Source organism: Lithobates pipiens, unplaced genomic scaffold, assembly GCF_037356315.1.
Source record: "Lithobates pipiens isolate NorthernLeopardFrog02 unplaced genomic scaffold, aLitPip1_a1.2 Scaffold_28, whole genome shotgun sequence".
NCBI classification, from domain to species: Eukaryota; Metazoa; Chordata; class Amphibia; order Anura; family Ranidae; genus Lithobates; species Lithobates pipiens.
Window position 1 is genome coordinate 16,688,596 of NW_027507789.1, and position 17,162 is coordinate 16,705,757.

The following is a 17,162-nucleotide window of genomic DNA, read 5'->3' on the forward strand; positions in this document are numbered from 1 at the left end:
TTATAGATTTTTTATTGGCCAGATGTCAGAAGAATTTGTGTAATCTGAAGGAAATGTCACACCCCCTTTTTTTTTTTCTAGTAGATTAATTCCTGTATTATCAGCTCCATCTAGTGGCCAAAATGGAGTACATTTTCTCATTGAGGTATTTCAGAAAACTATGCCTCATTTTGGGCACTAGATGGAGATGATGATACAGAAATGAATCTATTGGAAAACATACAGTGAAATTTCATTGAGCCTGCAAAAAAAATTCTGATACTTATGCAACAAATATGTTATATATAGAACCTATAGTGCATGGATATGCAATTAGCGGACCTCCAGCTGTTGCAAAACTACAAGTCCCATCATGCCTCTGCCTCTGGGTGTCATGCTTGTGGCTGTCAGAGCCTTGCTATGCCTCATGGGACTTGTAGTTCTGCAAAACAGCTGGAGGTCCTCTAATTAAATATCCCTGCTATAGTGTTTGTTGCTCAATCTTTAGTGGTGTGCCATACTCATTCAGGGTAGGACAAATATCTGGGTTTACAACCAATTTAAATATTAAATTAGGCCTACAATATTCTAAAGGGACCCATTACTGAAATAACAATGTTGCTCTTTTAAGAATGCCCATTGCCTGGCTGCCCCTGGTTTGAATACTTTTCAAACTTAGCCATACAATTCAATTGTATAATACAATACCATCACATATCATTATTATTATTATACAGTGCCAACAGTTTACACGGTGCTTTATCATCTTATCCAATACAATACAATTTCCTTTGGTTTAACCAAAACTTTGTAATGTAGACCTTCTTACATGATCTTCTCAGTCTGGACTCTCTGAGGCAGATCCTAGCGCTGCAAAGTTTTTGGTAAAACTAAAAGGAGATTGTAGAATCACATTGGCACATACATGGTCAGATTTAGTCTCTGTGCTGGTACAAGCCTGCAGATCAGGAGTTCTTCTGATGTGACTGATTACAGACAGAATTGGTCTTAGCTGATAATCTTCACCCAACTATGATGAATCCAGAATGCGGCATAGAGGGGCTCGGTGAAAGTGGTGGTGAAGGTGTGGAGGTGGCGGATTGTACTGCCCAACTCGTAGAAGGATAGCTGCCCAGCCCTGTAGTCCAGGAAGACCCCCACCTTATTGCACTCCACCTTCGAGTCCAGCGAGACAGTCCGCCTGTTGTAAATCGCAGAGTATTTTTTGTACCACACACGCAAACACCAAGACTTCTCATTCTCTCCGATGTGAAACTTCGTCCCTTTCCTGATTGGGTTGGCGTAGGTCACACCGAGCCGGACGCCCCCTTCCTCGCCGATCTCCACCACCCAAAAGTATCTCCCAGAGGAGAAGTTTCTGGTGCTCAACACTTGGCTGCACTCAAAAATCTGCTTGTTCCTTTTGCGCATGCTCATTCGAGGTTTCAGCGGTTTCGCGGAGGTCCAGGACGCGGTCTTCTGGTCAGCCGAAATCTCCAAATCCCGAGCGGATGTTTTCTCATCCAGTTTTATATCTGAGACTTCTTCCAGGAAGAAACCCTTTAGTCTGGTGGATTGGGTTATGATGTCCGTTAAGCTTTTGTGCACGGTGACTGAAGCCAAACCGTGAACGGACTCCATCATTGGAGGGAGGATATTTTCATCTGATGGCCATGCCGTCTTGACATGATCCATGTATTCAGAAACATCGTCGGCCTGGGACCTGGATTCAAGTAAGACGGTCAGTGGATCGGCCGTGTCACACAGCTCTTCAATCTGACGCATTTTTATGGACAGCTCGTCCTTCTGTATTTCCAGCTTTTGGAAAAGATTGGAGACCAACTGTGAGATCTGCTCTCCTTGCCTGGAGATTTCAGCTAGAAGTCTTCTCTCCAGATCCTCCAGATGTCTCATGATGTCTCTAAACAGGGAAGTGACTCTCTCTTTCTCACCGGCCACTTTTTCTTTTTCTCTTTCCCAGCGCTCCTCTAGACTCTGGCCTCTCTTCTCAGTCTCCTCTCTCGTTAAGGTCAGTTGCTCCAGAAGAATCCTCAGGTTCCTCTTCTCTTTTTCAAAAGCCCCGTTTAGTGTTTCAGTCCGGTGCCCCTTGTGTTCTCCGGTTTGGCAACAGTCCATGCAGACACAGATTGCGTCTTCGCAACAGTAATATTGTAAGAGCTTCTTGTGGTCGGGGCATTTTCTTTTGTTGATGGAAGACGTTGGTGGTATTAGTATGTGGTCCTCGGACTGGCAGTGGACTCTCAGATGGTCTTCACACAGAGAAGATTCGCACTGTACGCAGGATTTAGCAGCTAGCTTTGGAGCATCGAGACAAAATGTACAAAATATCTTTTTTTCCTCTTGCTCTGGATGAGTAAGCGTAGACAGTGGTGGTCTACGTCGTAGGGTGGCCCCACGCATGCAATCAAGGCAGAGGGATATTCCAGGTGTCTCCACCGTGTCGGACTCTTCTTCTGAACAACTGTGCGCCACGGAATGTCCACCGTTTAGAGGCGAAAAAGGTGTCTGACACCTGGAACAAATTTCAGCACATCCTTTACTGTTGGAGGCCATAGCTGAAATGAAGAGAACTTGTCTTAAGGTTTAAGAGAAAAGCAAAAACCGGCTATTCAAGATTCCGGACTTGGTGACACCAGAGAACAAAGGATCTTTTTTTTTTAACGCTCTCTGGTTCCTTGCGACTGTAAAATTCCATTCTGATATTCAGCACAAGTACTGTGCCTCATCTCTGCTTTCTGCTACCCCCTGCCCACTTTCTCTAAATCTGGAGTGCTCTCGTGTCCTATGAGGGGGCTGCAGGATTTCCAGCTGGCCAGGGCCGTCTTTAAGGCAGGGCAAAAGGGGCAGCTGCCCCGGGCCCTGTCATTGTTGTGGGGCCCAAATCAGCTGCCTCATACTTGCCAACTATCCCAGTTTAAATATAAGTTTTAGTTCTGTGCTGTGTCCCAATATCTCAGTGTGAAGCGCTGGTACTAATGCTTCCCAGCTCTGCCTTATTGTTGTGTACAGATGACTCACCTGCAGACCTTGTGTTTACATGTAAATAATCAGCATTCATATGTAAATAGCTGTGGCCGGCGACATTGATATGTAAATAAAGGTGGCATTCATTTGTATATCACGCCCCCCTGCAATGAGGAGATGATGTGCTGTAACCTCTAGCAGCCAGTGAGCAGTAATACTGTACAGTAATCTCTAGCAACCAATTAACAAGCATAAATCATTTGCTGTAACCTCTAGCAACTAATCAGTGAGCCATGTGTGCTGTAACCTCTAGCAACCAGTCAGTAAGCATTGATATGCTGTACCCGCTCGCAACCAATCACAATTGCTGCCTGATCTGATATAGTAAACTGATTTAAAGTCTAGCTGCTATTTATTGTATGTCTCAGAGCAGGTAGAGAGTGAAATTGAATTGGGGGGGGGGGGGGGGGTCCAAGAAATTTTTTGCCCAGGGTCCAATCAATATTAAAGATGGCCCTGCAGCTGGCTACACAAGATCTGCGCCTAAGCTGCATGATGTCATTGGGAGTTCCAAGAACATCAAAGTGGAATTCCAGGATTTTTTTTTGTAATAATAATTTAAAAAAGTTGTACTTATCTTCTTCATGCTCCACTGCTTCCTCTGACATCTTCCTCAGTTCAGTGTCAGTATTCCTCTTCAGCGTAGAAGAGCCTGTCATTTATACTCCCTCTAGGGGGCATGTAAGTGGGGCGGGGGCAGGACAGGGCAATAGGGTGGTCTTTACGTCCTTCATTTTTCCCTTCTTGCTGGGTGCTGAGCATGGGTCACATATGAAACCTAACCTGGGATAGGTTCTTCTGGGTTACGCTAGGCACTTTGTACAGGGTCACTTCACTACACATGGGGTACATGGGGTACCTTTACTTTGTTCTGTCTTCATCAATGCTCTTGGACGAGGCTGAGGCTGCTGTGGGAAATACTCGAGCTTAAGGCGGGCCTCTGCTTTTAGAGATGAATTTACATTGTGTACATTTGCACTGCAACTGTTCTCCAGGTTCCCCATGACAATGTACACTTTCTCTGTAGTCTGCATTTAGGAGAGACACGCTGAGCCTTGTCCACATCCACCAGTTCAGCTTTTTCCACTACTACTCCCCAGGAGCAGAGTTGGGCCCCGCAGGGCACTTAACTGAACTCTTGTACTCCCCTACCTCTGTACTGATGGCAACTTCTGTGGTGCAACATCAGCTATAAAAGGTACAAGCAATTGACAGGTTGCTGTAAAACTTCTATTACCCTAGGTCAGTGATGGCGAACCTTGGCACCCCAGATGTTTTGGAACTACATTTCCCATGATGCTCAACTACAATGCAGAGTGCATTAGCATCATGGGAAATGTAGTTCCAAAACATCTGGGGTGCCAAGGTTCGCCATCACTGCCCTAGGTAAACACTTGTGTCTTGACACTGCTCCAGACCAATGTCGTCTTACCCCAATGTGTTAAGACCCACTCTGTGAACTATGTGTGCCGATTACTTGAAATACACGCCTTTCAGTAACTTCAGACCAGGCAAGGGCAACGTTTCAATGTTTAATTAAGAAAAGTCCAACATACAAGTACAGGATCCTTCCTACGTCCCTAACTACAGGCTTGTGCTGCCCCGGCATACCTGTAAAGGTGAAGTCCAGCAATTATAGTGCTTTAGAGGCATTCTCTTGCAGGTGTAAGTCCTTCAGAGGCATACTCCAGCGCTGGTGTCCTCGCGGCCAACCCCAAGTTCAGATGGCTTAACATTCCGATGATGATAGATGACAGCCTTCTGCTCCTCACGGGTGTCATTCTCCGTCTCTCTCCCTTACAGGCACCTATTGCAGCTCTCACTCTCTTTACCGGGTCTCTCTCGCCGCCTCTCTCAGGGACCAAACTCCTCTACAGAACCACTGTCCCATATTTAAATATCACAGGATTAGTGGGCCAGACCCAGAGAAGAACCCACCAAAAGCCAAAGAATGGGGAAAGTCATTAACTCCTACCCTCCCAGCCAGGACAGCACCTAATTGGCTATATCACCCCGATTACAGGCGCATCATCACATAGAATGAGAAGTTCTCACACGTAATTAGGTGGGCAATGCTCATCCCTGGAAGAATGCTCAACCCCATGGCCTCTGTTGAAAGAAGGAGAAGAAGCTGCTGATGTTTTGTCACTGGACCGTTGTCCTTTTCTCCAAAAAAAAACACCCACCATACACTGAGGTGGGGGGAAGTATGTGGCAGAAGGGTGTAAGATTCAATGAGTTCCACTTTAAAGCTGGGGTCTCCCAGGTCTGCAGTGCCATACATTCCCATCATATATATGTACTAAACCAGGGGTCTCCAAACCTTCTAAACAAAGGGCCAGTTTATTGTCCCTCAGACTTTAGGGTGGCCGGACTGTGGCCAGTTGGAGTAGATAATGTCTCAAGCTTGGTGGTCAGTGGGAGTAATACAATTGCATAGCACCCCTGTGGTCAGTAGGAAGAGGAATAGTGTTCCTTCATTAGTTTTAGTGGGAGAAATAGTGCCCTCATCATTGCTGTCAGTGGGAGAAATAGTGCTCCATTGTTGGTGTCAGTGGGAGGAATAGTGCCCCATCATTGGTGTCAGTGGGTGGAATAGTGCTCCATTGTTGGTGTCAGTGGGAGGAATAGTGCCCCAGCATTGTTGTCAGTGGGAGGAATAGTGCCCCAGCATTGTTGTCAGTGGGAGGAATAGTGCCCCATCATTGGTGTCAGTGGGTGGAATAGTGCTCCATTGTTGTCAGTAGGAGGAATAGTGCCCCATTGTTGGTGTCAGTGGGAGGAATAGTGCTCCATTGTTGTCAGTAGGAGGAATAGTGCCCCATTGTTGGTGTCAGTGGGAGGAATAGTGCTCCATTGTTGGTGTCAGTGGGAGGAATAGTGGCCCATCATTGGTGTCACTGGGAGGAATAGGGCCCCATCATTGTTGTCAGTGGGAGGAATAGTGTCCCATCATTGTTGTCAGTGGGAGTAATAGTGCCCCATCATTGGTGTCAGTGAGGGAAATAGTGCTCCATTGTTGGTGTCAGTGGGAGGAAAAGTGCCCCATCATTGGTGTCAGTGGGAGAAATAGTGCCCCAATGTTGGTGTCAGTGGGAGGAATAATGCCCCATCAGTGGTATCAGTGGGAGGAATAGTGTCCCATCAAGCAAAGGGCAGCATTCAGTTAACAGGCCACAGTTTGGAGATCATTGTACTAAACTTCCTCTGCACTTTAAATTTTTCTTCTATGTATTAAAATTAAAAGTATAAGTAAAGCATTTCTACCCCCCCCCCCCCACAAAAAAAACAACATATTGCATCGGCTGTCTTAGTTTCCTTTTTATTTCCTTTTATCTTAACTTGGTGAACCTGCCAGTAACACGCTTCCTGTTCTAGGGTGACAACTCTCACTGTACTGTAACTATGGAGAGCAGTGTTGTCACTCTAGGACAGGGTTACAGAACACCACCCCTCTCCCCATCTCCATAACTGAGTGGAAGGTGTTCTGTAGTCTACAGAGATACTTGGGAAGAATGTAACTGGTAAAAGTTAAAGAAGTTGACAAGACTGCTGGCAGATATTTTTGACTTGAGTTATTGACCAGATATAACAAAAACTTTCAATGTACAGGTAAGAAATTAAAAGTGGACCAAATAAATTATTTAAATACATGTTGAGGAGTCTAATTATAAATTGGAGTCCCAGCGTTTATTTATTTTTTTGTTTTTAAACACCCTCATGTTGTTTGCAGTTAATTATACATCAGTTAGGATTATTAGTGTAGCCAAGTCCCGAGCCTCTCCAGGCCTAATGGTGACCTCCAGAGTTGGGGACAGCTGACATCCTTCTGTGTAGAGTGGGTTACGAGGCATGGCGGGTGTAATGCAAGGTAGATTCATGGGCACCAGACACTTCTTGAATGCAAAGAGATTTATTTTCTCTTAAACAGAACTGTGGGAGAGAGGGTTAGGGCCAGGACACCCTTAGGTAGTTGCAATGGTAATTTAGCAGACTCTGAGACTTCTATATGCAGACAGCCATGCAGGGAAAGGCATCCAACCAGACACCACGTCTGCATGGGTAGGAATTCTGTCTCCTATGGCAACAATCTTGTAACAGTTTTTAACAAAGTTGTACTGAACGCTTTCACTTCCTCCACATTCTCCTTTTTAGATCTTCACTCAACTGAGCTCCCAGTCTATCACTATTTGCGCGTACAGACGAGCGGAATGTCCGACAGAAAAAGTCAGACGGAAGCTTTTCATCGTATATTCCGATCGTGTGTGGGCCTCAGCGGACTTTTTTTAACGAAATTTCGATGGACCTAGAAATAGAACATGTTTTAAATATTTCCGACGGAACCAAATCCTATCGGGAAAACGTATGTATGCTGTTCCGACAAACCAAAAACGACGCATGCTCTGAAGTACGATACGGAGGCTATTGGCTACTGGCTATTGAACTTTCCTTTTCTAGACCCGTCGTACGCGTTGTACGTCACCACGTTCTAAACGATCGGACTTTGGCGTGCTCATTTGTATGCGACATAAAGCCGCGTACACGCGATTGGATTTTCCGACAGGAAATGTGTGATGACAGGCTGCTGGTGGAAAATCCGACCATCTGTATGCTCCATTGGACAACTGTCGTCTGACTTTCTGCCAACAAATGTTGGCTACCATGTTATTGCCAGCCCCCCCCCCCCCCCCCCACCAGGTTCAGGGGCTCTTGGGAGGCATAACAGGGAATTTCTATATGGTGGGGGAACTTACCTCCTCCTTAGCAGCACCAGTTTGTAGTGAATACATTAGTGGCAGGGCCACTTTACAAATGCATCAGGAAAGGTTCTGCGGCTTCTTAGAAATCTGGAGGGAATTATCTGTGTGGGAAATGGCCACTAGATGGCGCTGATGATCATAGTAACTAGGTATTTCCTTGTTATGGTGATCATCTCCATCTAGTGGCCATAATCCGGTATTAATTAATCAATTCCATATTGTAAAGTGCTGCACAAACTATTGGTGATATATAAAGCCTGTATTATAATAATAATAATAATGAATAACATTTGACCTGGAGGGAAGTAGCTTAATAACTTTTGATATTTTTTCCATTTTTTTTTTTTTACCCTTTATTTTTACCTGGTGAGCCCACCAGTAACACACTACCCTTTCTAGGGTGACAACACTCCCTCACTGTACTGTGCCTATGGAGAGCAGTGTTGTCACTCTATGACAGGACCCCTCCCCAAGGGGTTAAGGGGCACTGCAGGGAATTTCTATACTGTGGGGGTATTTACCACCCTCCCAGGCTTTGCCAGTTCGTAGCACATATATTAGTGACAGGGTCACTTTAAAAGGGCATTGGGAAGGTTACCATTGGAAGGAATTATCTGTGTCTGGGGTTCTTAATTGTAAGAGTGACAACTCTGTAGGTCTATGACCTGAGCAGGAAATCTGTGTGTGTGTGTGTGTATAGGGGAACCGGATCAGCAGACAAATACGGGAAAAGGAATGCGGTCGTGTCAGATTACAGCTGAGAAAGTCTATGTACGCACAATGAATATCACCTAAAACGGGGGAGCCCCACCAGCAGGTTCTGGGAATCCACCGGGGTGAGAAATATCTGCCTGCGGGTTCTAAGAATTCCCCAGGATGAACCCCATCACCACCTAATGACATGGACACAATTTCCAGTACATTGGCTTGGTACATTTTACTTATTACCAGTCTTACCAGTACAGCCTCCAGTAGGAGATATTAAAATTCGGCTCATCCCCCATCAGGGTCTGCCTGTTGGAGTCTGCAGTTTGTCTACTGCTGAATCTTCTATTTTCTCTCCAGGTTGAATGTTATTTTTCATAGTGAATACAGTAATAGAGTGCATCAGAAAAATACCACATCATGGCCAATAGATGGAGCGGAGGATCGTAGTAACAAGCATTTCTTTCTTATGATAACCAGCTCCATCTAGTGGCCATAATGCTGCATCTTCCTCATTCTATCTATTTTGTATGAATGAATAACATTTGAAATGGAGAGAAAATAGCCTAAAATTGCCCCTACAAAACAAGTGCACATTCTGTTTCACGGGATGAATAGCTCTGCAAATCTTTTGAATAAAAACACCCTTATGTATCACTACATGGATATTTGTTTTACCTATTTACTGTTTAAATTTTATTATTATTAATATTATTATTATATACAATGTCTTAGTTTATTAGTATTACAACATTACTATTATGATTATTATATTAGTATTAGTATTATTATTAGTAGTAGTAGTAGGAGTAGTAGCATTTTTATTATTATTATTTGCATTGTCTAAGTTTATTAGTATTATAATGTTTTCAATTATTATTACATGCATTGGCTTACTTTATTAGTATTATAATATTATATTTATTATATGCATTGGCTTAGATTATCAACATCTTCATCATTATTATTATTTATTATATGCATTGTCTAAGTTTATTAGTATTATATTTTATTATTATTATATGCATTGTCTAAGTTTATTAGTATTATATTCTATTATTATTATATGCATTGTCTTAGTCTAATAGTATTACAACTTTATTACTATTATTATTAGTATTTTTATTATTATTTGCATTGTCTACATGTATTAGTAATATAATTGAATAATTATTATATGCATTGACTTAGAATCTTAGATTATCATTATTATTATTATTATTATTTATTATATGCATTGTCTAAGTTTATTGGTATTATAATACATTATTATTATTATTATTATTATCTGCATTGGCTTACTTTATTATTAATATTATTATTATTATCCTTATGTGCATTGGCCTAGAATATTATTATTATTATTATTATTATTATTATTAATAATAATAATAATAATAGTTTATTATATGCATTGTCTTTTAGTATTATAATCCATTATTATTATTATTATTATATGCATTGACTTGCTTTATTATTATTCATAATTTATTATATGCATTGTCTAAGTTTATTATTATTTGCTGTGTCTTATTAGTAGTAGAACCATTATTGCTATTATTATTAAATGCATTGCCTTACTTTATTAGTATTATAACCTTTATTATTATTATTTTTTATTATATTGCTATATATAAGATCTACAGTATGTATAGACATAATTTACAGATTTGATATGATACAATTGGATATAATATATATTTTATTTATTAAAATGCTGTTTGGATAAATGAATCATATACATAATTCTATTCATATGTATCATTTTGAATTATTTCTATTGGTTACAGAGTGACGGCGGTCTTTGATCCTGAACTTTTTTTTTGGGATATTTTTTTCCATAGCTCTGATGAAGAAGGAATCGTAGGGCCTCCAAAGTGCGTTTGCTTTTGCTTCTGACCTCCTTGTTGTAAGAAATAACCTTTTTTTTTGGACTTAATTTTAATTTGTAATGCTGTCATCCTTCTATATATTCTTCAGACCACTCTGGGGACCCCATTAATACCTCGTATGACTGAGAGAAGCCTTAAAAAGCTCAAACAGAAATCCGATTACATTAACATTTGGGTCCAGCACCTCAGCAGCCCATTTTTTTTTAGCCTTCATTGTATATAAAAGCTTTAGTAAATTGGCCTGTGCAGTCACATTTGGTCGTACGACCACTTCGGTCCTCGCTAATACATCACAGAGCAGGCAGGATGCAGGAAGGCCTATTGCAGGATTTTATTAGAAAAAGTATAGAAGGACAATAATAACCGACTCTCTGAAAAAAAAAAAAAAACTAGCAATATTCGTCGCAGTGTCTGTGAGGGTAGTGGCTGGCGTTCCCGTACGCTGTGGGGTTTTGGCCGCTGATCGATAAATCCAGCCGCTGATCGATAAGTCCCTCTCGGTTGTTCTGTATGGTGCTGATGTAGAGGTCCCACACGGGCCGGGAGCCGTCTTGCTCTGGGGTTTTTGGCTTGTTGTGGAGTGTCCGCTCCAGGTTCCTCCGCCTCTGTTTGAACTCCAGGATGGTCTTGGTGTATCTGTTGATGGTGGTCACGGAGGCGGCCATACAGCATGTGAATGAGCCCCATGCCAGGCTGCAGGAGGAAGGAAAAAAAAGTCATCATTAACGTTCATTGTAACATTTAAGGGGTATGTATTTTATTTTATTTATTTTTTTCATTGTCAGATCTAAAATAATAACTTTTTAAACATATTTCATGTTAAAAAAAAAAAAAAATCCCCAGTGATATTTTGTATTTTCTTACACAACCAGTAGATGGAGCTCCAGGCTTACTCATCTGTTTACCTCTCTGTTCTTAGCGGCTATATTAAAAAATAAAAAATAAAAAAAAAGACCATTGTTCACAGAGCTCAGTAGCTCAATGTACCTTGCAAGTGAATAAGTCAGAGCGGTGACTCCTTCCCCTTGCTGATAAGGCAGCTCTGTACAAAGATTCAATTAGTGAGAGGCAGCCTGTGCGATCTGCCTTTTTAGATTACCCATAATGCTCCGGGAATCCTTTTGCAATTGGTTCTCACTATATTGAATGTTTGTTTGTTGAACAAAGACGGTATATGGAAAGTATAAAAAAACAAAAACTCTCTGTTATCAACCATATCAGCTTGGTGAGGGAGTGTCCTTTATTCTGACCCATGGACAGGAAATCAGATGTGCAAGGGGAAATATCTTCCCTGTTATATAATTAGGTAGAAAAGATAGTAAATATTTCCTATTTTTCTTTATTAAAATGCGCAAATATTATGGTAAAAAAAAATTCTTGCAACGTCCCAAAGAATTTTATTTGCAGCAGATTGTTCCACAAAGTACATTGGCTGCAATGTTAGGCTATAGGATGCAACAGCAGAGAGCTGTCAGTATTGTGCTATGGAAAAACAGGAGGTCATTTGTGTGTCGAAAAATACCCCCCCCCCCTCCTCCCCCACATTATCTATGAATGATATACAGTGCCTTGAAAAAGTATTCACACCCCTTGAAATTTTCCACATTTTGTCATGTTACAACCAAAAACGTACATGTATTTTATTGGGATTTTATGTGATAGACCAACACAAAGTGGCACATAATTGTGAAGTGGAAGGAAAATGATAAATTGTTTTCAATTTTTTTTTTACAAACAAATATGTGAAAAGTGTGGGGGGTACATTTGTATGGCGCCCCCCGGAGTCAATACTTTGTAGAACCCCCTTTCTCTGCAATTACAGCAGTAAGTCTTTTTGGGGATGTCTCTACCAGCTTTGCACATCTAGAGAGGGACATTTCTGCCCATTCTTCTTTTCAAAATATCTCAAGCTCTGTCAGATTGGATGCAGAGAATCTGTAAACAGCAATTTTCAAGTTTTGCCACAGATTCTCAATTGGATTTAAGTCTGGACTGTGACTGGGCCATTCTAACACATGAATATTCTTTGATCTAAACCATCCCATTGTAGATCTGGCTGTATGTTTCGGGTCGTTGTCCTGCTGGAAGGTGAACCTCCGCCCGGGTCTCAAGTCTTTTGCAGACTCTAACAGGTTTTCTTCTAAGATTGCCCTGTATTTGGCTCCATCCATCTTCCCATCAACTCTGACCAGCTTCCCTGTCTCTGTTGAAGAAAAGCATTCCCACAACATGATGCCACCACCACCATGTTTCACAGTGGGGATGGTGTGTTCAGTGTGTTAGTTTTCCGCCACACATAGCATTTTGCATTTAGGCCAAAAATGTCAATTTTGGTCTCATCTGAAGTAACTAAAAGGTAGTCAACGGTTTGGGCCTACAGTATCTATATTAGTCTGGCCAAGGCCTGAAGAGTCCAAACTTGGCCTGTGGCAGGAGACTGAAGGAACTAAAAAGTAGCCAACCATACTGGGCCTATAGAATACTTGTCTATGCCAGAGGACTGAGATAACTAAAAGGTAGCCAACAGTTTGGGCCTGCAGGATCTACACTAGCCTGTGGCAGAGGTCTGAAAAGTCCTAACTTGGCTGGTGGCAGAGGACTAAAGGAACTAAAAGGTAGCCAACCATTTGGGCCTACAGAATCTGCACTATCCAGTGGCATAGACCTAAAGAGTCCTAACGTTGCTTGTGGCAGAAATCTAAAGAAAACAAGTAGCCAACCATGTGGCAGAGGTCAGCAGATACTAGAAGATAGTAGACCATCTAGAGTTCAAGAGATTTTTGAGAAGTCTATGGTACAGAAAAAATGTTTACATGCTGTTTTCGGGTATCCTGGTATCCTGTACCCTTAAACCTCTCTGCCTAAGACAACTGAGCAAATAAATGTCAAGATACCGAAGTCTGTTGGTCACCGTTGGTGCATTGGTGAGTGTTTGGGTGCATCTACAGGGAAGGGTCACCACCAATAGGGAAGGCATTGGTGCATCTACAGGGAAGGGTCACTACCAATAGGGAAGGCCTGGGTGCATCTACCAGGGAAGGGTCAACACCAATAGGGAAGACATGGGTGCATCTACAGGGAAGGGTCACCACCAATAGGGAAGGCATGGGTGCATCTATAGGGAAGGGTCACCACCAATAGGGAAGACATGGGTGCATCTACCAGGGAAGGGTCACCACCAATAGGGAAGGCATGGGTGCATCTACAGGGAAGGGTCACCACCAATAGGGAAAGCATGGGTGCATCTACAGGGAAGGGTCACCACCAATAGGGAAGGCATGGGTGCATCTACACGGAAGGGTAACCACCAAAAGATAAGGCATGGGTGCATCTACAGGGAAGGATCACCAACAATAGGGAAGGCATGGATGCATCTACAGGGAAGGATCACCAACAATAGGGAAGGCATGGGTGCATCTACCAGGGAAGGGTCACCACCAATAGGGAAGGCATGGGTGCATCTACAGGGAAGGGTCACCACCAATAGGGAAGGCATGGGTGCATCTACAGGGAAGGGTCACCACCAATAGAGAAGGCATGGATGCATCTACAGGGAAGGGTCACCACCAATAGGGAAGGCATGGATGCATCTACAGGGAAGGATCACCACCAATAGGGAAGGCATGGGTACATCTACAGGGAAGGGTCACCACCAATAGGGAAGGCATGGGTGCATCTACGGGGAAGGGTCACCACCAATAGGGAAGGCATGGGTACATCTACAGGGAAGGGTCACCACCAATAGGGAAAGCATGGGTGCATCTACAGGGAAGGGTCACCACCAATAGGGAAGGCATGGGTGCATCTACAGGGAAGGGTCACCACCAATAGGGAAGGCATGGGTGCATCTACAGGGAAGGGTCATCACCAATAGGGAAGGCATGGGTGCATCTACAGGGAAGGGTCACCACCAATAGGGAAGGCATGGGTGCATCTCCCAGGGAAGGGTCACCACCAATAGGGAAGGCATGGGTGCATCTACAGGGAAGGGTCACCACCAATAGGGAAGGCATGAGTGCATCTACAGGGAAGGGTCACCACCAATAGGGAAGGCATGGGTGCATCTCCCAGGGAAGGGTCACCACCAATAGGGAAGGCATGGGTGCATCTCCCAGGGAAAGGTCACCACCAATAGGGAAGGCATGGGTGCATCTACAGGGAAGGGTCACCACCAATAGGGAAGGCATGAGTGCATCTACAGGGAAGGGTCACCACCAATAGGGAAAGCATGGGTGCATCTACAGGGAAGGGTCACCACCAATAGGGAAGGCATGGGTGCATCTACAGGGAAGGGTCATCACCAATAGGGAAGGCATGGGTGCATCTACAGGGAAGGGTCACCACCAATAGGGAAGGCATGGGTGCATCTCCCAGGGAAGGGTCACCACCAATAGGGAAGGCATGGGTGCATCTACAGGGAAGGGTCACCACCAATAGGGAAGGCATGAGTGCATCTACAGGGAAGGGTCACCACCAATAGGGAAAGCATGGGTGCATCTACAGGGAAGGGTCACCACCAATAGGGAAGGCATGGGTGCATCTCCCAGGGAAGGGTCACCACCAATAGGGAAGGCATGGGTGCATCTCCCAGGGAAGGGTCACCACCAATAGGGAAGGCATGGGTGCATCTCCCAGGGAAGGGTCACCACCAATAGGGAAGGCATGGGTGCATCTACAGGGAAGGGTCACCACCAATAGGGAAGGCATGAGTGCATCTACAGGGAAGGGTCACCACCAATAGGGAAGGCATGAGTGCATCTACAGGGAAGGGTCACCACCAATAGGGAAGGCAGAAGAACCTGTTCTATCTGGCAGCAGCTTAGTGACAGGGGTTCACTGCTATATATAAAAACACACTTTTCCCTAGACTGCCCTATAATTAATATTTGCTGCTCTGTTATATTCTCCGCTGGCAGATTTGAAGCCTCTTTGCTGATGGAATCTCTTTTCTTTCCTCCTCGTCAGACAGAAAGTTCCAGTCGGAGCTTCCTAATCACTTCAGAAAGAATTCGATAAAACACTTAATGACTTTTTCCATCATCAAACAAATTCTACCCACCATAGAAGTCCAGAATCAGCAGTTCCACGCAGGGGGGGGGAGGGGCCTATCCAGCGATCTCCGCGCACTCAGCACCGTCCAGACCATGATTTGTATGGTGATGTGTGCCAGGAATGAAAGATTCAATCTCACCGAGGAAATGTGTGCTGTGATAGTACTGATGTCTAAAGAGGAACTCCGCTCGCAATGAAGTTGTATGTCAGGGTCTATTTATACAGGGGGAAGACTTTTTCAGGCTCTGCAAACTACACCCATTTATTAAGCCGCTGGGGCAATAACCTGGCAAGAGATTTCACCCGTTTTTAAAAGGCTTTTTTTTTTTCTTGTTAAAAATGTTACCAAAAAAATTCACCCCGAGCCGGGTCCATCGTTTTCAATGGAAGGAAACAAGTCATCATCAAGATGACATCATAGTTTTCTTTGCTTATGTTTTTCAATTCAGTCCAGAATAGAGTTATACATAGGCATGCGCACAGGGTGTGCCAGATGTGCCTGGGCACACCCTAATCAACATGTGGTGCACAGATTACACCTGTTTAGACCCCTGATATTTCACCAAAGCCCTAATGGGGCTCCTAAAAAACAAAACAAAAAATTGTAAAAAAAAATAAATAAAAATAAAAACTACTGACGCCATCCACTGCCTTACTGACACTGTCCATTGCTCTACTGACACTGTCCGTATATACACTATATTGTTAAAAGTATTGGGACGCCTGCCTTTACACCCACATGAACTTTAATGGTATCCCAGTCTTAGTCCGTAGGGTTCAATATTGAGTTGGCCCACCCTTTGCAGCTATAACAGCTTCAACTCTTCTGGGAAGGCCGTCCACAAGGTTTAGGAGTGTGTCTATGGGAATGTTTCACCATTCTTCCAGAAGCGCATTTGTGAGGTCAGACACTGATGTTGGAGAAGAAGGCCTGGCTCACAGTCTCCGCTCATTGGCCAATTCATCCCAAAATGTTTCTATCGGGTTGAAGTCAGGACTCTGTGCAGGCCAGTCAAGTTCCTCCACGTCTTTATGGACCTTGCTTTGTGCACTGGTCAAAATCATTTGGTGGAGGGGGGGATTATGGTGAGGGTTTGCTTTTTGGGGGTTGGGCTTGGCCCCTTAGTTCCAGTGATGGGAACTCTTAAGGTGTCAGCATACCAAAATATTTTGGACAATTTCATGCTCCCAACTTTGTGGGAACAGTTTGGGGATGGCCCCTTCCTGTTCCAACATGACTGCGCACCAGTACACAAAGCAAGGTCCATAAAGACATGGATGAGCAAGTTTGGGGTGAAGGAACTTGACTAGCCTGCACAAAGTCCTGACCTTAACCCGATAGAACACCTTTGGGATGAATTAGAGCGGAGACTGAGAGCCAGGCCTTCTCGTCCAACATCAGTGCCTGACCTCAGAAATGCTTTGCTGGAAAAATGGTCAAACATTCCCATAGACACACTCCTAAACCTTGTGGACGGCCTTCCCAGAAGAGTTGAAGTGGATATAGTTGCAAAGGGTGGGCCAACTCAATATTGAACCCTATGGACTAAGACTGGGATGCCTCTAAAGTTTATGGGCGTGTAATGGCAGGCATCCCAATACTTTTGACAATATAGTGTATACACACGCACATGTGTCTGAGCTTTGGGGTGCACACTCTAATACAATAGGCTGGGCACACCTATGGAGCTATTGATGAACTCGGCCCCCGATCTCCTGACAGAACGAT

The 17,162-nt window shown here is 43.7% G+C and overlaps 2 protein-coding genes across 2 annotated transcripts in view; both read right to left on the reverse strand.

Moving 5' to 3' along the window:
* Positions 1–987: 987 nt before the first annotated feature.
* Positions 988–2,553, reverse strand: LOC143934964 (tripartite motif-containing protein 14-like). Its single transcript, XM_077458509.1, has one exon. It carries the CDS (start codon positions 2,551–2,553, stop codon positions 988–990), a length of 1,566 nt encoding a protein of 521 aa, XP_077314635.1.
* Positions 2,554–10,697: 8,144 nt separating this feature from the next.
* Positions 10,698–17,162, reverse strand: part of GSG1L2 (GSG1 like 2) — a 76,443-nt gene continuing 69,978 nt past the window's right edge. Inside the window, exon 5 of the mRNA XM_077458783.1 lies at positions 10,698–11,074. Coding sequence (XP_077314909.1) covers positions 10,771–11,074 — 304 coding nt within the window. The 3' untranslated portion in view covers positions 10,698–10,770. The remainder of the gene's footprint in view (positions 11,075–17,162) is intronic.

Excerpts from the sequence above, each read along its gene's own strand:
- LOC143934964 (XM_077458509.1), bottom strand. The coding sequence starts at position 2,553 with ATGGCCTCCAACAGTAAAGGATGTGCTGAAATTTGTTCCAGGTGTCAG.